Source organism: Aptenodytes patagonicus, chromosome 3, assembly GCF_965638725.1.
Source record: "Aptenodytes patagonicus chromosome 3, bAptPat1.pri.cur, whole genome shotgun sequence".
NCBI classification, from domain to species: domain Eukaryota; kingdom Metazoa; phylum Chordata; class Aves; order Sphenisciformes; family Spheniscidae; genus Aptenodytes; species Aptenodytes patagonicus.
In genome coordinates this window covers 85,986,443-86,011,174 of record NC_134951.1, presented here as the reverse complement: position 1 = coordinate 86,011,174, position 24,732 = coordinate 85,986,443, and the positions used below count along the sequence as shown (strand labels likewise).

At 36.3% G+C, this 24,732-nt stretch overlaps 1 protein-coding gene across 6 annotated transcripts in view; it reads left to right on the top strand.

Annotated features, from left to right (window-relative positions):
• Positions 1 to 24,732, top strand: part of SIPA1L2 (signal induced proliferation associated 1 like 2) — a 156,021-nt gene that overhangs the window by 50,757 nt on the left and 80,532 nt on the right. For all 6 annotated transcript variants that reach the window (XM_076334120.1, XM_076334119.1, XM_076334118.1 and 3 more), the window contains exon 3: positions 19,246 to 20,952. In XM_076334120.1, the coding sequence (XP_076190235.1) occupies positions 19,488 to 20,952 (1,465 nt within the window). In that variant the 5' untranslated portion in view covers positions 19,246 to 19,487. The remainder of the gene's footprint in view (positions 1 to 19,245; positions 20,953 to 24,732) is intronic.

The following is a 24,732-nucleotide window of genomic DNA, read 5'->3' as shown; positions in this document are numbered from 1 at the left end:
CATTCTAATGTAGAGTCATTGTGTGTGTAGGAACAATTAATTGTATATCAGTAAATTGCATTCAATTTTGTGTGTTCGTTTAATAATGTGCATTTTTCTAACTTAGTTACAATTGTTGTTGCTGATGCCTGCTTTAAAAATTAGGTTTATTAAAATTTATTAATTAAAAGAGATTCAACAAATACTCATTCAAGTTATACCGTGATTGAACACCAAATATGAAAAGAACTGTTGCATTAGGAAGACCTGTTTATTTTTTTGCAGCTTTTAATTGCTTTTGTCTAACTAGAAAGTCAGTTTTAATAATGCTTTAAGACAATATTAAACTACTGATGTATTTTTAAAAAGTTAACTAACTTATTCTAGTTTCTTAAGTAGTTGGGAGGAAATTAGATGGACTCATTGCTTTACCTCCAGATGAGTTGACAGGTATGTCTGACAAAGTGCATGGCCTTTCACCAGCCATAATGTTAGCTGCTTGTACAGACTTGTGAGGAAATTATGTTCCTGGAGAAAACACAGCAGTAAAGAACTATTTCCTTCTAAAATTCTCCCTTGAGTGGTTCCTGTGTACAACAAGGTCACCTCTTATGTGCAGTTGGTACTAGACTAAGTCCGTTCAAATAGGAGAGACACTTTCATCTGAAATGGGTGGGGGGAGACTTCCACATTGATTATTAGAATGGAAGAACTGATTGACTCGTGAGTTGATAGGCCTTTATTTCTTTCATGAAGAGTTTTATTAGTAAGCATAGAGAGCCCCACTTTCATTTAATCAGTGGAAAAATTGTTTTGACTGGAACACCAAGTCTAGTCTTTTTATTATTAAAAGGTATTTTTGAAGTGTCTTAGCAAGAAAAAACTAATTCCAGTTAACACATTACTCCTTTTATGAAACGCAGGTTTCCAGGAAGATGTGGCAAAATAATATAGCATTCCCATTTTGTCTTCCATATGAGTTCTTGCATTCATAAAGTACTTTGATCAAGAACAGTTATTTCAGTTATTCTCCTGATACAGGTGTTGTAATTTTTTTCTTCATACTTGTTCCATTTGTTCAAATTATTTTGTGGCTTCGATATGCATCTTTGAGGTTTTTACGTAGTAATCTCAGTGTTTAAATTCAAAGATTAATTGAATACTTTCAAGTAGCTTTAATCAGTTTCTGAAGTATTTAATTATTATTTTTTTAAAAGCAAAGGCTAAATATTTCTATCGTATTTCCTCTAAAAGTAGTAGTTGAAAAGTGAAACAGATATTTTTAAAAATAATTCTAGTTTAAAAAAACATATGATATAGTACCACAGGGCTACTGTACATTCTGTTTTCCATATTAATGTCTCATTTTTAGTTTATCTATACTAAAAATGTGTAATTTGTGGTCTTTAAGATCTTATTTGTGTTTACTCATTTTCTCATTAGGCTTGTCAGTTTTTGTAATTGAAGGAGGGTTGCTGACAGAGTGTTCTCTGAGGGGCTTTGTTCCTTGGAATTCTCTCTAGGCTATTGTTTGAAGTAGATCATTTGCTGACTTTAAGGACACATTGAAGTACATATTTGTTCTGCCTTGGTTTTGACAGGAGATGGATGGATTAGCACCTAAGTGAATGCATGGTATTAACTGTTGAGCTGTGCCATTAACTGTGCAGACCGTTCTTATTCAAAGCAAAAGAAACAATATTTAAATAATCATACAGCATAGTGGACATTTTAAAAAGTCCCATAGCTTCCTTACTCACCTTACTTTCCTTTATCCTTCTTTCCAGGAAACTGATGCTAGTAATGGTGGCCGGTGTCTTATCTGACTGTCTTGGATACCACAGAGGTGTATCTTGGTAGAATAGAAAGGACTGATGAATGATACTTTTGGAAGATATTAATAAGAAGGAAAAAATATTGAGATAAAGGAAACAGCAGTAGAGGAACAGTAGTGACATCAGAGGACAAAGCATTCAGTGAGGAAATTAATAGTGAAACTGCAGAATGAAATAGAACCTGAAGTGACTATTTCTAGATAAGAAGGCTAAAACAGAGACATGCTTTTAAAGTCAGCTGAACTTAAATGCTATGTTGGAAAGCTGGGATTTTGTCAGGGTAGTAGACCTTGGAAAGGACAAGGAAAAGGATATTTGTAAAAGAAGAAGAAATGGGCTTGGGGGAAGACAATGACGTAGGATGTTTCTTTTGATTTCAGGTTGTTATAGGAGGCTGAGTTTGCCAGGACCAGATAGATCACTTCTTGATAGCAGATTATTTTGAACAAGGGGTCGGATTAATTCTGAGTTTTCCAGGAAGGTTTTAGGCATCATTGAGCAGAAACCAATTGACTTGGGTGGAAAACAAAGAAGATAGCGTGGACATGTGGGAGCTTTTGGCTGGTGATTAGCAAAGCTGCTAGCTTTTGCCATCTCTGCCTGCAAATTAAATAAATGGTTGATGACAACCATTACCATCCTAACTTTGCCTGGCATCTTAATTTACCTGATTGGCCTGTTTACATTCTGAATAGCTATGCCTGAATAACCATTATCTGTGAACACTCTCATTCCAGACCAAAGGGTGTCATGGTCCTAACACACGTAAACTATCTGGCTTGTACTCCTTGAAAGGAAGATGATATAAGTATGGATTGAGAAGGAGAATGTTGCATGAATTGGATATGATTTGGTGAATACATGCTTCCTAGTATATGGAAATAGAGAAAAGAGGAAGTGAAGAAGCGCACAACATCCTCAACATGTGAGATAAAAATGGGAGACTGAAAGACTCCTACATTACAAGGAAAACACTGGAATAAATACGGATGGGAGCTACATCATGAGAGGCAAAGAATTCCTGGTGTATGCAGCAAACTTGGCATGCAGATGCACACCATCACTTTTATGGAAAGTTAACAAATCGTTAGAATGGAAGGAAAACCATATATATGCTATTTGTTTTGTAAATATAAATTTGCATAATGAAAGCTTCCTAGTGAAATGCGGACAACCTAGTTAATGATGTGATGAAAGGCTGCTATATGCTGAAACAGCAATTCGTGAGACTTTGGCACTGTTTTTTTCCCTCAAGACTTGGTATTTTGGATAGAAAATACGAGCGGATTCCTGAATAAGACCAGTAAGAAAAATAAGACTGAAGCTGTGCAACCTTCTTTTAAGCGGAATGACATGGTTCCTTAAAACATAGTTTTAGCGGGTGTCCCCCACACCCTCATTCTCAGAGTAATCTGCTACAATTCACTAATTTAAATTTGTGTCACTGCCAATGCAGGCCTCATATAATCAAGCCTTCTGAACTGCAAGTAGCCTTTTAATTTTTCTAAATATGGCTTTAGATGATTACTTAGCAAGTTTGCACCCCTCTGTTTTGGCCCAGTTTGCTGCCTAAGCTTTTAATTTTAACATAGTTCTCTAGATAAGGGGGGGAAAAAAAGGTCTTGCTTCATGTAAAATCAAAACTGTTGACCAGAAATTTAGTCTGCATTTTCAGAAAGCTATTTATCCTCTAGGAAGAAGAGGTGTTTTTCCTCCTAGATACCATAGTCTTAAAAATATTCTAGAGTCTATAAAATCTCTGCTTAGTTCAATTTAAGCCTATAAAACAGTGTTTAGGGTAGTTAAAGAACAAGGTGAGAGGGAATTTGTGATTATATTTAACTTAATGTACATTTCAGTACCATCTTTATACTTTTTTGAAAAATCATTGTTAACATGGACTTACAGACTAATGAGAGTATGGATGCATTTGTATGCAAAAATATTTTTGCTTACTTTATGTACACACTGTAGTGTGAGTGTCCATATTGAGGAATGCGGCCTTGAACATGCACAAAAATTTGCTCCCGTACAGTTAGGCTGGAAGAAATTCAAGCAACTGAACTATATGCTTGCATAGAAACATAAGTATTTATTAATATTCTGGATATCTTTGGTTTTTTTTTTTTTTTGTTTTTTTTTTTTTAAAGTGATGTTGTGGTTTAACCCCAGCCAGCCACTAAGCCCCACACAGCCACTCGCTCACTCCCCCCCGGTGGGATGGGGGAGAGAATCGGAAGGGTAAAAGGGAGAAAACTCCTGGGTTGAGATAAAGACAGTTTAATAGGTAAAGCAAAAGCCGGGCACGCAAGCAAAGCAAAACAAAGAATTCATTCCCTACTTTGGCAGGCAGGTGTTCAGCCATCTCCAGGAAAGCAGGGCTCCATCACGCATAACAGTTACGTGGGAAGACAAACGCCATCACTCCGAATGTCCCCCCCTTCCTCCTTCTTCCCCCAGCTTTATATGCTGAGCATGACGTCATATGGTGTGGGATATCCCTTTGGCCAGTTGGGGTCAGCTGTCCCGGCTGTGTCCCCTCCCAACTTCTTGTGCACCCCGAGCCTGCTCGCTGGTGGGGTGGGGTGAGGAGCAGAAAAGGCCTTGACTGTGTGTAAGCACTGCTCAGCAGTAACTAAAACATCCCCCTGTTACCAACACTGTTTCCAGCACAAACCCAAAACACAGCCCCATACCAGCTACTGTGAAGAACATTAACTCTATCCCAGCCAAAACCAGCAGAAGTGAAAAATAATTTATAACAAGTGGTGGTTATCACTGATACTTGACTATTTTGATTTTATTGCTTTTTGCATTACAAAAGACTACTCATCATACTTTATTCAAGCTAGCAGAAATTCACATTAACTTATTGTATGGATATTTTAGTGCATCTTTAATTGACTTGGTTGTTTGGGGTTTTTTTATTCTCATGTACATTTATTTGTTTAAAAATGCAGAAAAGCTAGCTGAGCAGATTCTATAGAAAATCCTTTAAAATCACTCACATTATGAATTGCCCTAGATAAGGATACTTTTCTTAAAGGGTCATACATAATGTTGACGTGAATAGCTGAGGCCTTTTGTAAGCAATTTATAATTTGTTGACAAATATGCTTTCAGAGTTCAGTTTAGGGGAAAACATTTCTCTAGGCTATAAAGAAAATAGCATTTACTTGATAATGTCCTGAATTTTGGGGAAAAATAATCTGTGGATTTTACTGATAAAGTAGGTGAGTATGCATTGGGAAGGAGAAGGAATGCCATTTACTTAGGTTATATGTCAAATGTGTCGTTTCTCTTATAATCTGATACGAGCTTTCTAAGAGTCAAACTTAGCAAATGTGATTGTTCCTTTCTAAATTTGGGTTTTGAATACATCTGTAGTTTCTATAATGCAAATATGCTGAAAAAAAGAGGGAGATATGCACTGACACCAAGTAAAAACACAGTTCCAGAAATGTGCAGTCTGTATGAATGATATACAGTTTGTTGGCTGACCTGAAATTTTGTGCTAAATCAAGGCCAATAATGAAATTTGGAGGCAGATTTTTTACAATGCCTACACTGCATTACTATGCCTGTGTGTGAACACTTTGGATCAGTTAATTATACCCTCCTTTTTGAATGTTTTAATTTACATAAGGAGCAGAACTTGATAAATCAAATATAAAATTCAGTGTCTGAATTATTGGATGGGGAGTTATGTAATCAGAATTTTAAAAGCAAAAGTTAAAATAAAATTGGCCTTATAAAAGCAAACCATTCCAGATGAATGTGAATTTATAATTAACATTCCCCATGCTTACCAATAGTGGACCACAGTTATATTTTTCATACTTCCTAACAGTGTTATTTCTTATTAGTGTGTTCAGAGAGCTATTAAAAGGTAAATTACTGATTATTAAATTACTGGGTATTTCAGTAAGTCATCTTAAAGCAAGACTTCTTTTTCCAAAATTTTTGCCTTTTGGCCCTTTTTCATAAAGCAGTAAAGTTAGGAAGATGATAGGAAGACGATAGCACGCTTATGATAGCTTGTAGCTATCATCTCATGTGTCACCCCATACAAGACTTTTTTCAGAATCCAAAGAAAGAGATAAGACTGATAGTAGCATGGGGGGGAGGGGGAGAGCAAAGAAGTAAGATTCCTGAATTATTAAAAACTTATTTTTAGGGTTGTAGCTTTTTAAAGGCTAGTTTACTCCATTGTCGTCATGCTAAGAATCAAGAAAGGCTTATAGACATTTTATTTAATGTCTCTCTAACAGGAAGGAATACAACATTGAATCTGCATTCCTTAACCCCAGTGATGACGATGACTTTGTCTGGAAAATGCATATATATGACGAGAAGTCATCTTTTCAATTTAGGAAAATGAAGTCTTCCTGATCTGGCTCAGAATTTTTGAACGATGTGTTTCTACACTATAGTTTTGAAGACAGTTATTTTCTTCCTGTTTAAAATGAAAATATATAGCATATTTTCTCAGCAGGACAATTCTAGAAGGTTCTCTGACATGTACTTTAACTTAACAAACTAAAGGCAAAACTGTAGAGCAATGATTAAGCTATCTTATTGGGTTTTTTCTTTTGTATTTTTTTTGAGGGGGAAGCGGAAGGAAGTGTTCCATAAAGTTTACATAAAACTTTCACGAAAATTATTTTCTGTTACAACCCTTTTAAGTCTCATTGATAACAAGTTGTTTAGCTTGACAGCAATTTGATTCTAGATAAGAGATCAAATGATCACTGAAAGATGGCAATGACTTTTTATTGCTATCAAGTTGTACTGAATTTGAGCGGGTTGCTGAAAAATGAAGAACAATATTCTGCTAGCAACTCTCTCACTCCATAAACAGAAGAACAGTAGCTGTCTAGAATTATGTGAAAAGGTTTTATTCATCAAAAAAGAACTGTGACTTTACAAAGCTGTAGAACAACTGGCCTATAGGTTGGCTCTCTCAGAGAGGCACTTGTTTGCCCAAGCTGTATTGTTCAGTGCCAGCTGGTCCAGGCTCAATTGCATGTGCTTGGAAATGTCACGTGGACACAAGTTACCAAGTTATTTGGTAACTACCAAGATATTTAAGGTATTTTGTTAATATTATGAGATCTGCTTTCCAAATTTACATTGTAAAATGAAAAACAATTTTGCTTTTATGTAGTAAGACTGTATGAATTAAGAGTATTATGGTCACCATAGATTTCAATGCATTTTCTTTCTATATGTAATTTCTGCTCTTTTGATTCAGAGGGAAAGGATAGAAAAAAGTGAAATCTCTGTTCTCAAAAAATAACTTATTTAAAAGATCTTGATATGCAGTGATGTGAGATAATACTTTAGAGCTCTAAAGCAGTGCAGAAGTATGTGAGAAGTTACTTGCTGACATCTGAAACTGCAGAACCCCAGTCAGTTTGAAAGATTCGGAAAACTGGCCAGTAATATTTCAGTTTATGCTACCTCACATTTCATACCACTTAATAAAGAACCAAGGTCAAACTAAAACAGTTTCCATAAAAAACCAATGAAGATAAAGGCTAATGTTTCCTTTTTCTTTAAAACTTATTTTACTTTAATCAACCACTTCCTCTATTACTACTAAAAATAGTTCAGAACTATGACATCAGAGCCATTCTACTGCCAAATGACATGGCATAAAACTTATTTTTCTGTCTTACTTTCTTAAAAACATAAGAAACAGAAGCAAAGCTAGTATTTCTATTTTTTCCATAAAACGTGCCTTTTTACATGCACTCTGTACTCTCTTCTTAGTGAATATTTTAGATCTCTTCCACACTAGAATGTTCTGAGTTTTTCAACACTCCATCTGTTGTCATAGGCAGTGTTCAATGTTTCTTTATTAATTAGTGGGAGAGCATGTTCTTTTAGTATTTTTCATTGCTGTGAACTTTTATGGTGGGTGAGATTATTCAAATTCTCCTTTGCTTTAACAATGAAGTGGACTTAAGGTCTTTTTTCCCCCTAAAAATGAACTAACTTGAACTTCTAAAACTGTATTTATCCACTTTGTGATTCCCTCTTTGCCCAGAGGTTGCAAAGTGTTAGAAAAAGTGGTGTTAGCTGCAGCAGCTCAGTTTCTAAAGAGTAAGTGAATGTCTACAGTTGCATTTAGTAATTACAGACTATTTTCATCCATCCTGGAGGAACACGGCTGGTCAGGATGGCACAATGACAGGACTTTAAACAGGAGCCACACTCTTGAAAAATTTGGAGAAACCCTGTGTTCATTATTGTAAATACTCACTTGGTAAGAACTAGGTAATCGCAGTGTGAAGCTGTAGAACAACTGGCCTGTAGGCTGCCCACCTCAGAGGTGTGTTTTCGCCCAAGCTGTATTGTTCAGTACTAGGTGGTCCAGGCTCACTTGCATGTGTTTGGAAATGTCAGGTGAATGCAATAGGTCTAGCAGAAGAAGGGAAGGGAATCAACACATTGCTTTTGTGCATTTCATTTGGAAACTGTAGAATGTTTGAGGAATCACTGGATGATGCTGCATATATACAGAGAGGCTGTATAGTGCATTTGCAATTTGCCTAGTCACATGACAGGGTAGGAGCTGGAGGATGACCCTCTGCTGTCACAGACCTACAGTTGTAAGGCCTGTCTAGGAATTCTCTAGAGCATCACCAAAATAGTGTTTTTCTGGAATAATATTTTTTCCCAAAAGAGGCTAGAATAATTAACTTTGTGTGAGCTTTTCTAATAAATACAGAAATTGGAGTCCTGGTGTAGACCAACTTGAGTGTCATCAGGTAGCTTTATTACAGGAAAACTCTCAAAGAACGTCTCTTTGATACTTCTTATACTGGGGCAAAATATGAGGACAAATCTAAACAAAACCTATATTTAACAAGGTTTCTCAAGTCTAATTTTAGTTATTGCAGTTTCCTCTCAAATACATACAACAGGGAATGGGATAAAATAGTATGTGTAATAAAACAGTATAACTTTGTAGACACAGAGCATTAATGTCATATGCAGATGTTCTGTGCTATGCAAAGTTTTATACAGTTGATGGACCTTTGAAAGGTTATCTATAAAATATATTCTCGTACATATGCCTTAAATGCAAAAATCTGATTATTTTGAGCCAGCAAGGTCTGTTGCCAGTAAGTATATGGAGGCCTGTAGTACGCCATGTCCATTTCTCATGAACATAAGTAGAACAAGAGTTCAACCTCTTCTCAGTTATCACTTACAGTCCTTACTGTTTATACCATTGAAGCCACTCCAGAACGTCTGTTTCTTTCGGGCACTAACAGTCTTATTAATGGTAATTTGGCAAAACAGAAGATTTTTTGAATGAAACAGGGAGTTTATTTCTCAAACTCAAGCTGTTGTGTCCCCATGATTGAAGTCTATGCACCCTCTTTTGTTATATCTTTCACCAATGGATGTACTGGGTGTGTCTTTTGCTTTAAGTAGGCTCTTTCTACTTGAAAAAAATTAGATGCCCTTAAAAGTGATATGCAGTATGTCTTGTGATGCATTGGAGAGAGTATTTCTGGTGGAAGTAGCATTAATATTGTTCTAGTGATGAGTGTTTTGCTGTTTGGAGGAATTTGGTGATCTCTGGAGATGGTGTCCGATGTATGGATTTGTGAGCTCATACCATGGAATCCAAGTGCGTGCTTAGGACAGTGCAAATAGTCTGACCTCTCCAAAGTGAACATGGCAGGCTTATTATCTCCTCCTGCCTGGAGCAGCATTTTACTATGAAACACAGTTATAATAGAAACATACAAAAGAACTTTCTTGGTCTGGCTAAAAAGGGCTTTGTACATTTCAAAAGCTCTCTTGCATCCTGTGTCAGAATCTGAAACCTGCTTCGTGGAATAGGCAGTCTCAGCTGTTTAACAGATTTATTGTTTTATCTTTTTACTGAGTGGATGAAAAAGCTTTATTTTGGGCCTTACTGTATTAGACCTATAAAAAGTGAAATTGCCTCTTACGAATTTGCGTGGCATACTGACTCTGAAAAGTCAAAGCTTGCAATCTTCTCTCCTTATTGAACAGTTTATCTTCTTCCATTACTTGACTCCTTATTCAGCTTCAGTGCAGCCTCTGAACCTGCTACCAAATTTTTACCTGCGACTGTGAAAAAACAGTCAAAATGTTAGCACATCTCTCCTTTCTTATCAACTTTTCATTAAAAACCATTTCTTCAGATACCCCAGGAGGCTCCAACTCCAATATTCTTAATTTTTTTTCAGAACGATCAGAAGCAATTGTATGCAGTATGTGAAAACAGCCTTACACACATTTCCCAAAAAAGGTTTGAGATACTTTCTCTAGAAAATACAGTGCTAACACAGTCAGAAATTTATCTAAACATATTTTCTGTTAGAATTCACCTCTTGTTCCTGAACTTTCAAATTTCTGTAAATTGACTTTGTTATGTATAGATAATGATGTTATTTAACTACTTCTAATTTTTCTATATCATCATTCCATCCGTAGCAATTTGTTATATATTGTGAGGGCAAAAATTCTTACACTGTTACTCTTTTCTTTTATGAAACCAGATGGGACATTTCTTAATATTATGTGGTTTTGGGGTTGTTTCCCCCCCCCGGTTTTCTTTATGCCTGCTCTTGGGCAGAGTGCTTTTCTATTGGAATGTCAATAACCGTTTCGTGCACTGAGCTAGAATTATAACAAAAAATATAATTTCTGATGTGACTAATTCTGGGAGAAGGTAGAATATGTTCTTTTCATTGTTTTAAAATAATGGAATATACTTCCATTATTTCTTCTAAACCGCTGAGTTGCTCTTTGTTTCTGCTAGTATTTTACAAGAACTAAGAATGCTAGAAGTTTTTAATATAGTATTTGTAATGTGTTTTAACAACTTGAAGGTAAAAGGCTTTGAAATTAAACACGTGTAGTATGTTCCTTTCTCAATATATAATATGAGTATTCTCCTTTCTGTATAACCTTCCACTATCGGTTTACAGATGCTGAATTTCTCTTTTGAGTGTTATCCCAATGCATACAATTGGCTGTCAAGAGCTCATTTTCATGTGACAGGTTATTCAGCAGCTACTGTCTTTCCTTTTGGATTATGCAAATGGTTGCTTAGAGTCAGTACATGGTAGTCCTTTTCCTTGTGTTTGAATGATGTGAATGTGGTGCACAAGTCCTGTCTTTTATCTTTCTAAGCTTTGCCTCTGAAAGTGACTTGGTACACTTCTTGTGTACCAACTGGATTATCATAGTATTTAGCATCCTGTACAGTGGAGTCATCATATGAGGATCCTGTTGGGACAGGACAAAGAAGTAGTCCCTGCCTTGGGGATTATAAAATTTAAATTAGAATACATGCATTCAAGCAGGAAGGGGCAATTCAAGAATCAGTGGACGTATGACAATTTCTGAGCCTGTAGACAGTACTGTTTTTACTGAGGACTCGGAGGTTGTCCAACTTGCTTGAGAAGACCACTGTAAATTACTTTTTTGGTTTTTTTGAGTGGAACTTGCTTCAATGCAATATTTCAGTATTGTAACTGAAAGTTATTCTGGAAGAGTAAAGACGATTCATTCATGCTCTGTCTAATCTGAACTCTCTTACTGAATAGGTTCTACTACCTGAGGAAAAGAACATGTCCTGTAAACAGCTTTTTACTCCCTACTTTGTAAGCTCTTGAACTACACTGAATATGTAAAGTTTTATACAAAATTTACTTGTGTTTGTCTGCTGCCTGGTATTTCTTTGTATGACTCTTGTTTATGACATGCCTATATCATTATGAATTAAAGACTTTTCATTCTCCAAGATGAAACTGGAATGAAAATTCTGTATTATCAGTATTTTAAGGATAAATATATTTACAAGGAAATTGTAATTACTGTGAAATGTTGTAGGCAGACATAAGTACATCTAAATACTTTAAGGTAGGGAAATGTCTTAGTCATTCAGCCTGCCATACTTCTCTCTATCCTGAAGAGATAATGTGCATGGTTGTAAATTGTGTTCTGGATGTCATTTTAGTCTCCCTGTACAAAACAAATTCTTTAAGGCTCAATAAGTAGGGTTCTCTTTTGTTATCCTGCCCTTGACACCTAGATTCATGAATGGAACGAATGAAAGGAAACAAAGGCACTTTGGATTCTGTTCATTTAAAATTTTTACTGATACAAGAACTTGACTGACAGGTATATAGCTTCTATTTGTAATTAGTAAAGGATCAGACTGCCAAAAAATGGTATTGGTTAACAATAATGTATGAGGAGTTTGGTGCGTGCTTTTTTTTTTTAATCCCCTCTCATGGCATAATAAGCAGTCAGTGCTTGCAGATGTTTTTCAACCCTTTTTCCAAATTCCTTGGTCTAAGCATTTCATGTTAAGATCTTTCCTTTTCACCTCATTAATTGCATTATGTTGTAGGCCTTAATATATTTTGTTAAGTTCCAGAATTTCAGTTATAAACAGCTGAACTGAATTGGAAGAGTGCGAAGGAAAGATTCTCAGTGTGTGTCAGTGGTAGTTTCGCTATTGATTTCAACATAATTGTGATTTCACTCTGCTACTTTACATGGTTCAACCTGAACAAGAGATAACTTCAATTCCAGTTTCATAATTAAACTCTGCATAGGCTGCATAATTGAACTGTTTCTAATAGAGCTGTAAGAATAGGAGGATATCCAGTTTGTTCTGGAAATCGAATTAGCCTTAATGCATCTCAGTGTCAAAACTTGTGCTAATGGAACAATAGAATACTGGTATTAATATTCTAAGAAAATACAGTCCTAAATCACTCAGTCACAAATTTATCTAACATTTTTCAGTACCAGGTGATTTCTAACAAATTTTAAAATCAGTGACACTAATACTCTAGTCAGTAATAGCTTTATATAAAACATTGATATTGACTGAGAGATAACCTAGGTTGCTTGATGAAAAACCTGAACAGTGTTTTTTAATGAAACAGCATGAATTGCAATACAATGTGTCAGAGCAAATATTCAGGGAAAGTAACAGAAGATATGTTAAAGAGAAGCTGCTGGAACTTTGTGATAGGTATTCTTTGGTATAATGAGTTATACCAAAGACAGTATATATTTTGTAACTAACTGCTTTCTTAGTTCTTTTTAATAAATGGCTGTGGTATGTTTAAAAAAAAACCCAAACAAACTAATAGTAGTGAGTTTAGTAATTGGAAGGTGTGATTTATTAAATTGTTTTCTCTGGAAAAGCCAAGATGACAGGTGGGGGATCTTGACCGTAAGACAAATGCAGGTCTAATATTTTTGAGGGGTCTGTGGTTTACTGTTAAATCTTATACAATTATTCCTGTAGATGATGATGAGATTTTTCTCAACCTGTGACTGAAGGAGAGCAGTTATTATTAGAGGACTCTCTTTCTCAAAAATAAAACACCTTTCATTGAACAGTACTGAACAGCTGTGGAGTTCAAAGTTCTGTTCTAAAGATCCATTGCTCCAAAATTACACATTGCTTCTCTGTCTCAATATTTACGTGTATCTGCCATTTTCTTTGTTGGAGAAGGGAACCGTATTTAATGAATCATAGAATCATAGAATCATTAAGGTTGGAAAAGACCTCTAAGATCATTGAGTCCAAGCGTCAACCCAACACCACCATGTCCACTAAACCATGTCCCTAAGTGCCGCATCTACACGTCTTTTAAATACTTCCAGGGATGGGGACTCCACCACTTCCCTGGGCAGCCTGTTCCAATGTTCCAATGTTTAACTACTCAAGAACAAACAGAGAACAAACAGTCACTTAAGAACAAACAGAGTGTGACTTTTAATATTTTTTTTTCCTACCCCAAATCTTGCACTAGTTTGGGACTGGTGCAATTCCACTGTTTTGATAAGACATGTGAAGGTCTTACACCAGCATTGAGAATCACGTAAGCTGTTGTCACTCTTAGTTATAGCTCCTTCGCCCCAACCCCCAAATCAGCTAAGCTGTGGTATGATTGTTGGTGGATTATTCTGTAGATACATTTCTGTAACTATGTCATTTCAACAAAGGGCCCTTTTCAGTTTCTACTCTTGCATTTCTCTCGCAGGCAAACACTATAAATGTGAAGAAATACAGCACAACTAAAGAAGTGTGCAACAAATATTCACTACACAGCAGCTCATATGTATTTCCATTAGCTAAATGAGGGGCTTTCCATCCTTCTTCCACCTCTTGTCTGTGTCTACATATTAATCAAGTATCTGAAATATGCGTATGAGAAGTAACCATTTATACTATAGTAGTTATAGCTTTAATTGTAAATTTGATGTATAATAATTTGAACCATTTTTTTTCATGAGCTGTGCTCATAATTTGTTCATTGTATTATTTCCAATCCATTTTCCACAGCTGCAATCTGAATAAGTGGCTCAATTATAGTTAGCGTTATCCTTTAATATTCACTGTGCCTCATGGAAAACTTTGAAAGAAATATTCTATTTAAAGACAATCATGCTTAAATATCATGGTTTTCTAAAGACATTTGCATGAAAATAAATGCATGAAGAACTAATTTTCCTCTTCCATACTCCTATCTGCAGTAATAATTCTCCCGTGTGACATCATAATCAACTGTCATATGATATATCACAGTTCGATGTGACCAGAATTTTCTGGCTTGGACACACAAATAAGTAGCATGGCTTGAAAACGAGGCGTAGCCATCATTTTGCTTCTGAAAACTGGATAGTTCTGATTTAGAAATCATTAAGAAATAAATGCTGTTAATAGATATACTGAAAATATGTAAATCTGAAAACACTTGCTAACGTAGTTTTGCTTTAAAAATAAGCAAACTGAAACATGTTTGAACTTGCATTAAAAAAACTTTTTCGTATTATTTTCTTCTTTTTCAAAAATTACTTACTTTTTTCCTAGTGGCAACCTTAGTTTTGGGAAATGATGCCTTGTGACAGATTTCTTGAGTGGGTTATCTAGTCCAGAACTTGTGAAAATACAGGTACCTTATGAACCATGTTCATTTCTCCTTTGCACTGTTCTTTTTTCATTGCACTTAAAGGTATGGGCCTGAAGGCAGAATTTTCCTGCAAGCTTTGGATTCCCATAAAGTAGCCGTTGTGTAACTGCTACTCTTCTGTCCTGGCAAAATACATAACACTGCTACCCTACTATGTGTTTCTTTGAAGAGAGCGGAAACTACAGACTCTGAGCACACAGAAAATGCTGTATAGAATCAATTGAATGCAAATTAAATGTCTGATCTTCAGCTTTTGGCATATTATTCCTGCCTATACTCCTATTTTATCAAATTGCACTTCCCATTTTTTAGGATCAGTAGAGCTTGAGAGTCATGGTTTATAGAATTGTCATCTTGATAAATAGTAGAGATTAATGCTCTCATCCAAATTATGCATTCTTTTTAGGATGATAACATTACATAATAATAGAGGCAGATTTCCAAAGTCTTGATCAACAAAATGATCACAGAAAGACTTCTTAAATAATTCATTTCCATCTATCAAGGCTGACATGAGGCAGCATTACCGAACAGCCTCCTTTTGACAGGATAGTCCAATAGTACAGTTCTTGTTCCTGTGCCAGTAGCAGAGCAATGAATATTTGTGGGCATGTATCCAGGTCCCCAGGAAACTTGGAATCATTCCATGTTAAAGAACTGTAACTGTGGCTAACAAACCAGCTGCTGTATTGAGCTCAGAAGGAAGTCTTTGTAGCTGTGTGGAAGGAACTTAAGTTATTTGCATAACATCCAGCAGCCTTAGTGGGAAGGATTGGCAGGAGCACAACAGCAGGGTAGGCATCCAGCTTTTCTTTTCTGACCATATCTGTCAGTGATTCCATTCTTAAATGCTAGGATGAGATGAAAAGAGAGAGAAGTGAACCAAAAGGACTTGACCAAAAGGACTGTACAAGTCTGAAGAGAAGGGTACTCATGATCATATTGACAGCATTCTTTGTGGAAGTAATAGTTTATTAAATTCAGCAAATAAAATCGATTTATAATAAATAGTATCAACACCTATTGGGGGATGTTTGTGAGTTGCTAACTTCTTACTATGGAGAGAGAAAAACCTTAAAGAACAACAAATACAGGAGAATATAGTGCTATCCATCAGCATAGGTCAGCTCTCAACCAAAACGTGCTGTTGTACTGACTTACAGGAATTTACAGGAGTGGTCATGTATATTAAAACCAGGCAGATTTTGTCAATTGGGCCAGCTTCAGATTTAAAAAAAACATATTTGCTAGTATACCTTAAATATACTGCATCACATCGTCAAATATTAATATTGCCAATAAAATGTCAATCTACAGTTCTAAAACAGGCATTTCTTTGGTCTTCTGTCACACCAGCTTTACGCTGTAAAGAAAAATAATTCTCTCTTTAAATACTACCTTTTGCAATTTTGTTTTAAAATACTCAGGCCATACTTCATCAAGTGCTTAAGCTAACACCACCACCAAAAAAAAAAAAAAAAAAAAGTCTTGCTTTCCTGCAGCCTTCAGGCTCTCTCCTGCCTTCCACAAATACAGCTGTTTATGAGGCCAAATGGTAAATCACATTGTGGATTTGGATTGAAAATAAATGGGGTGGTAGTATGCATTTGTTGCTCTTTCCTTCTGCCTCCCACCACCTCATCCCCAATTTAATTTCAACCTGGATTATGTTCCTGGTCCAATTCCTTTTGCACAAATGTTTATGACAGAAAAAGCGTTAACACAAGGAAAGAAAAGAATGGAATTTTTTGCAGGATAGCCTTTTCTGACCTTATATGTATTTTCCTATTTTGTAAGAGTTTATTTTTTTTTTTTAAAAATGCATATACTAATGACTTCTATGTATGGTTTTTATGTAGGAAAAGGCAAGAAAGCTAGAAGATGTAATTCACCATAATTTCAAAGAAAATTGAATTAATGTTCAATAAGAAGTTAAGTATCTTTCCCAATATGTGAAATTGACCTTTCTGTGTTCTCACTATTTTATATTCCTGCAGAAACAGAAAAGACGATTCTGGAATAGTTTAGTTTTCCTTCAGAGTTTTTTTTGGCAAATGTTTCTCACACTTCCACGATTGTATAAAGAACACTCTAAGAGATGATAAAAATGCTGTTAGCTATTCATGTTAATGTGTATCCCACAGACGTTTTCTTGTATTTCACCTTTGTAATATTACTTGTGCCCCAAAAATATTAAGCATATTGACATATCTGAGAGCAGCCCTGAGGAGAAGGACTTGGGGGTGTTATGTTGAGCTTCTCATCAACCGACCCGGCAATGTGCGCTCGCAGCCCGGAAGGCCAACCATATCCTGGGCTGCATCAAAAGAAGCATGACCTGCTCAAGCTGGTCCAGAGGAGGGCCATGAAAGATGATCAGGGGGCTGGAGCACCTCCCAGATGAGGACAGGCTGAGAGTTGGGGTTGTTCAGCCTGGAGAAGAGAAGGCTCCAGGGAGCCCTTATTAGCAGCCTTCCAGTACCTGAAGGGGGCCTACAGGAAAGCTGGAGAGGGACTTTTTACAAGGGCATGTAGCGATAGGACAAGGGGTAACGGCTTTAAACTTAAAGAGGGTACATTTGGATTAGATACAAGGAAGAAATTCTTCACTATGAGGGTGGCGAGGCACTGGAGCGGGTTGCCCAGAGAAGTTGTGGATGCCCCATCCCTGGAAGTGTTCAAGGCCAGGTTGGATGGGGCTTTGAGCAACCTGGTCTAGTGGAAGGTGTCCCTGCCCATGGCCGGGGGGTTGGACCTAGATGATCTTTAAGGTGCCTTCCAACCCAAATCATTCTGATTCTATGACTGATATTTTCCTTTTTGTGTTGTATTTTCATAAGTCAATGTTTAAAAATCCTACAGGCTACATTTGAAACACTGTTTCTCTGAACATGTCAGTTGTTTAGACAATCTTTTGGACTCCTGTAAGGAACCAAAACCTTTGTTTTAATTGACATCATTGGCCATCAAACAGGAGTTCTGAGGAATTCATATGTAGTGAAAGTAAGCTGCTAGGTTATATTGTTACATGTTCGTAGTAACAGTCACATAGAAACCATGTCAATCATGATGTTACTGTAACTCTAACTTGTATTTATTAACCCATTTCCATAGAAGAGTCCTAAAGTTTTCTGTATCAAACACAACTTTGTACTTATTTCTGACAAGCAGAAAAAATAATCTGTCAAGTTTTAATGTATATTATTCCTTTGCTCCCCTGCCTCACACTTTTTTTTCTTGAGAATTTTTATGGCATTAAATATAGCTGAAAAAACCACTTACCTTCTGAGCTCCTCTTACCACCTCATGTCTTCACTGAAATAAGGGGAGAATTCATATTCCAGGCTAATTTGACCTGACCTTTTTTTTAAACTCTGGTAAATGCATATTATGCTTATTTGCAGCATCTTCAAACGTCATTATGTTGGCATTTTTGTTCAAGGAACTTTTCAGGAAGTACATAACATGCTGTCTTGTCTCTTATTTTAGTCTAGTTTTATGCAGTGGGTTAAAGGATGGGCTCTGCCTGCAAATGAATCTTCACAGCATGAGTCATGGTCATTCTTAAGACCATTAAAGCCATTGAAGTATATTTTTATATCCTAACAATTCCAATTTTTTAAGCAAAGTAACACTTACCAATGGGGCTAGTATCTTTTATTATTTGTGGAAGACAGCAAACCTGTTCTTTAGCACCGCAACTAAGTTAACAGTCTAGGTTTACAACCAGAGGAATATAATGTAACAGAAATGACTATAACTGTTTTACACAGCTAAATAATAGTTTACGCTCTAAATAAAGGAATGTAAGTAAATCTCCCTTTGGGGGGGGGGGGGAATGAAATACATTTATTCACTGAATTAATTATAGTGGAGAGATTACTTACCTTTAATGTTCTTTTAAATGGGACAAAACACTTTTCTTTGTCTAAGGTCCTATCTGTTTCATATATTTTGCTTACATTTTCTACCAGTCTTGCCCCAGTAACTCCTGTGTGTATGAGCCAGTTTCAAGCAAACTTGAAAAAGGTAGCTTAGAGATGGCTATGTTCTTTCATGTTATGTAAAAAACCCCAGTGGTTAGACATAGAATAGGCATCTAACTTGCTGTCAGCATTGAAGGAAACACAGAGAGAATTGTATGTGGCTATTCTGCTTGGCAGAACCTGGTCTGCTATTCAGTGTGCGTGTACTGGTTAGCCCATGAGAGAGATGCAGGTTCAAACTGCTCGCATCCCGTGGGCATCATACGGGAAACTGGGATTATTGCATTTGTTGGGTTTGAAGGAGGCAGAGGATAGAAAACCATACAAAGCAAGTCTCATTAGTTCCAGTTTCAGGGAGTGTTGTGTATATACAAGCAACATTGGAAGCTTACCGTTATTGATGATAAACATTTTAACACACTTTCTCTTTTTTTTTTTTTTAATGAACAGATAAAAGAAATTTGTCTGGATTAATACTGAACTGAATGCATCTGAACTGAAGGAAATGTTTTAAGATTGCTCTCCTGACAGAAGTTGTACAAAAATGGTACACTGAGGTTTCTGCTTGCAATTCTGGGAAGACTGTAACTGTATTTTTATATTGCAGTTTATTGGCCCATAAAAGACAATGTAATAACAAAAGTAACAGTAAATTCACGCAATAGTAGAGGTTCCCCTCCCACTGACTGGACATGAGTGATCAAAGGTCTTTGCAAGACGATAAGCACAAAGTTAGCAGAACTTCCTCGAAGTTCAGGGAGTCTTCAAGAAGCATGCAGTCCGATGATTATTTTGCTAGAAAACTTAAAGCTTTGAATGGTAGCATGGGTCCTCCTGTTTCTTCAAATGCATCTAGCAAAACTGAAAATAATCAAACAAATGGTACACCAGCTGTGCCTAAAATGGGTGTTCGAGCAAGGGTATCTGAATGGCCTCCTAAAAAGGATTGCTCTAAAGAGCTGAGTAAAGCTGCTTGGGAAAACAGACCTCCAACCAGTTACGAAAGTGTTGGCTCAGTACTTCCAAATGGACAAAATGACCAAAGCGATGGACAGCAAGAAGAGCTAGAATTGGAATTTACAGAGGGAAAATACTCAATTGGAGATCTTTTTGTTCATTCCCCTCAAAGGGGACTTCATCCCATAAGGCAAAGAAGCAACAGTGATGTGACAATAAGTGATATTGATGCTGAAGATGTGTTAGACCAGAATGCTGTTAACCCAAATACTGGAGCAGCTCTTCACAGAGAATATGGCAGTACCTCTTCAATTGATAGACAAGGCTTGTCTGGAGAAAATTTTTTTGCAATGCTAAGAGGATACCGAGTGGAAAATTTTGAACATAAACCCCTTGCTCCGTTTGGATTTTCTGAGTTTTTCCACTGTGATCCTACAGTTTCTCCAAGTCTATATGCTGCTGCGCAGATTTCCAGGGGAGAGTTTGTCAGGATCTCTGGCTTGGATTATATGGATAGTGCCCTACTTATTGGTCGAGACAGGGAGAAATCTTTCAAGAGGAGACTAAAATCAGAAGCAGTAGAAACATCTCTATTTAGAAAATTGCGAACAGTTAAAAGTGAGCATGAAACTTTTAAGTTTTCGCCTGATCTGGATGACAGACTTGACAGAAATGTTCGTTCTTGGAACTATCAGAAATGTTTTGCACATTATGATGTTCAGAGCATTTTGTTTAACATAAATGAAGCAATGGCTACCAGAGTAAATGTAGGAAAAAGAAAAAATATAACCACTGGGGCTTCAGCTGCGTCACAAACTCAGATGCCAGCAGGCCAAACAGGAAACTGTGAATCTCCTTTGGGAAGCAAAGAGGACCTCAATTCAAAAGAGAATTTAGATGCTGATGAGGGTGATGGGAAAAGCAATGATTTAGTATTGAGTTGCCCTTACTTCAGGAACGAAACTGGTGGGGAAGGAGATAGACGGATTGCACTTTCTAGGGCAAATTCAGCATCTTTTTCTTCAGGTGAAAGTTGTTCTTTTGAGTCCTCTCTGAGTTCCCATTGCACAAATGCTGGTGTTTCAGTACTGGAAGTACCAAGAGAAAACCAGTCCGTTCACAGAGAGAAAGTGAAACGTTACATCATAGAACACATTGATCTTGGAGCATATTATTACCGCAAGTTCTTCTATGGAAAAGGTAAATTTTTCTAATGCAACTGTTCTGAGATATTCATGCATTAGATTTAAGTTACTTAGTACATATATTTTTTTTTCCCCTTCTTCTTCTCTATAGAAAGACATAAGTATTACAGGGGATCCTGAAACTCTTTACTAAAATTCAGCCTGTTATTCTTGCTCTCCCAGAGGGATATTTAACAACAAGTGGTTTATGTATAAAGTTACGCAGTACTTGTGTAAGTTCACTAAGTGTGGGGTCATTTAAATTAGTACGTAAACTAATTTCTCTGAACCAAATTTTCTCGGTGGGCAGGAGGAAAAGAAGATATTTATACCCAGTAAATGCATTGGAAATACTGATACCAGAGTGGAAATCATCATTTCCTAAAAGGTGCCTCCAAAAGAGAAGGTTTTATTATTGAGGCTTCTGACTCCCTTCTTCTAGATTCTGCTGTCTTCAAGTGTCTCTTGGGGCCTTTCATACTGTATGTGCATATACATACTCCTGAAACAGAGCGCTTCTGATGACATTTAGTTTTATAGCTTAAAGAAGGTTGTTTTATGCCTGTCTTCTAGACTTTTACCCTATTCTTCTAGGATATGTTCACACTGCAAAGTGCCAGGGTACTCTTCGCAGCACAGTAATTATCTTGGCTTGAATCATTATTCAGATAAACTATTTCCACTTTGTGATCTACTTTGGCTGTCTGTATTCAGTACTGCATTGTGCAATGTGTGTGAAATCTCTGTTTTTGCAGGGAGAACCCCAAAATACCTGTCTCTGTCCTTTCTGTATTATGAATTACAGCTCAGTCTTTTTGCTGTTATGAATAGAAAAAAAAATCTGCTTCTGTCCTTAAAAGACTCTTACTGCCTGAGTCTTCCTGAAATCATACTTCCTCTGCTTTCTAACTATATTTGAACAGCAGGAAATAAGCACTGTACTGTACTCCTTCCTCTGTGACCCTTTACAAGGGACTCGAAAGAGGATCCGGTACAGTGCCTGCTTTCACAATATGGTAGACACCTAGAACATACTGGCTATAAAAACACTGTATTTAAAAGGCAAGGAAGAAAAGAATCTGGATCTGTCATGGAAGAGGAAGAAAAAGATGCAGAGCTAAGCAAAGAATGGGCAGTAAATTCAGAGGTTCAAAATGGCTTTTAAGCTAGGCAGGTTGTAAAGGATCAAAAAGTGTTGAGGGAGTCAGAGTGGAAGAGAATGAAAGGAAATTTGTAACAAAAGGGTGGCATATTTTTTGAGGGACAGAGAAGAAAAGATTGGCATAGACGGAAATGAAAGGAAGATTGTCAATGGACAAAGGTGGTGGCAGGATAGGGAAAAAAAAACCCCACAAGGATTAAGCCAAATGAGAGGACTTGTTTGTGAAATGCTTTTATCATGGATGAGTTACAGGTTCTGGAGGGCTGAACATTTTTTGTGAAGAAAAATCTTGTCCAATTAAAAAAAGAAAACACAAAGAGAACTCAATACCACTTTAAATAATATACTATAAACAAGCCTAAAGACCTTTCTGGAAAGTTGATGCGAATGTAATTAGTTTTTATTAACTTCTGGTATTATGTATATACAATCTCGTGACTAACAGTAAAGTATGTTTATATTAATACAGTATTAAAAAGTTAAGAAATAGTATCTGAGAGTTTTATCCCACATAGTATAATCTAGGAAACTTGAATTGTTATTGTCCTTGTTACTAATTGTTCTGTAGGTAGAGTTCTTCAAAAGTAAGTATGACGTGATACATTTAATATCCAGTAATAAATTGTTACCCTCTCACCTTTACAATGATATGTAAGCCATGCCCTGTTCCACATGATCTTTCTATAGAGCTGTAACAGAAGCTACATGAGAGAAATCTGTATTGGATGGCTCTTATGAGACAGATAGCAAGTCAGGGCAAACATGTTGATGGAACTAAAAACTTAATTTTCAATACCTATAATCTCGAGGGATCAAGCATGTAAGGAATCTCCAGATTACTTCCAGCTGAACAGAGTTCTCACCTAAACAAAGTTTATTGTGGATAGAGGAAATAAAACAGGCGTTTTGCCTTGGGCACCAAAATGTCTTGCTGCTGTCCTGATCTCCCATGTAAGAAAAAGTGACCTTTATATGCATACTGAGTCTTACTTGATGCTCTTCCATGACAGTGAGCTCTCCTAGCTGATTGTTCATTGAATTGTAGATTTAATAGTACAGTTGAATTTAGCAAAATAATTGTGGAAGGATGAAATAAAAATTTAGCAAACAATATTAACTTGTATATAGAGACATATGTAATGCCACTGATTTTCTTTGCCTTTAACAAGGTATCTATGAAAAAGAAATAACTTTCAGAATATTTGATTTAGTTCACAGTTTTATAATTGGCACTTGTCAGCGTACAAGTTTTAGTTCTGTTTTAAGATGCATGGAAGAAACACCCTGGCATGTGTAGCACTAATTATTCCATTCCCTTTCAAGAAATGAGAGATTTGGAATTCAGTGTCTTCTGAAATGAGCTGTAGTTTTATACTGCATATTTATAAGCTTTGTAACTATTGTTAAAATCAAATCCAACACGACTGATGTAAAATATGTTAATGTTTATGGAAAATATCTTCTCAGTTTTCAGTTAAGGTTTGCAAAAGCTAGAATATTTTGTTTTATCTCATGGTTTTGATTTATTAATGGTGTCCTTTAGTGAACTATATTTTTGTGGGATAAAAAGGGATGAGAAGGGAAAAAAAGCTATGTTGATTTTTTAAAAGGATAATTGAAATATGCTTTTATTATCATCGATTTGTCCTTTTCCCCTTGTGCAATTATCCTCATAATACCTTGAGATTTGACTATTACTACCATGCTTTTTATTTGAGGGATGCCTGCAACCATTTCTTAAAGTGTTATTGTATCTATCTGCTGATAACAAACGGAAAAAATGTCCTAGAGGAAATGTACAGGCTTAGCAAGCTTTTCATATTATCTCAGTTTCGTGTAAGTAAGGCTTTTGTATTAGAAAAGTTGACAATTATTCCTCAAAATGAAAAAGTAAAAAATGAGGACTATTTTGCCATCTCTCTTTAAGCAGCTAGAAAATAGCACTTATTTTCTTCTCTTCTCTCCAGTTGATACTTTTAAATCAACGTAAATACATTTAAATGAGCCTAATGAGGTTGTACTTTATGAGATTTGGAAAAAAAAAAGTGCCTTGAATTAAAAATGTTTTCCCCAAATCCCAGAATATCAGTAGCCATGCTATTTAATTTACTTCAGCTTCTTCAATTCCCATTCTTGAAACGGTTTTATCTATTTTATTTTTAATGTACGTAAATAACGTCTTTGGTTTTGTGTCATTCATATTGTACAAGAAATAAGCAGATATCTGCCAAGCTTGCATTTTTCTGCTCAGTAATACTGCAGCCAAGAAATCTAGTAACTGTGGAATACCCTTTTCTAGATTTACATCAAAGTGGAAGGCTATAGAAACCCTACCTTTTGTCAAAGCCTGAATATGCAGCTGTGGGGAGTTTTTATGTTGTTGAAAGTGTTTGGCCTCTGAAAATCTCTCTCTCTCTCCCTCTCTGGTCTGTAAAATCCTGTTCCATTAGATATATTTGCACATTAAGGCTCAAAGTTTTAATTTAGCACTGGGAAATCCATGAGGTATAATTTATCCATGCAGGTAGAATGCTCAGGCTGGGGAATGTCGTTGGTGAGCATGAGCGAATAATTTAATGTTTGTGCCCCTTTGATCCCAAGTGTTCCTTCGAAAAAAAGGATGCTAGTTGTAAT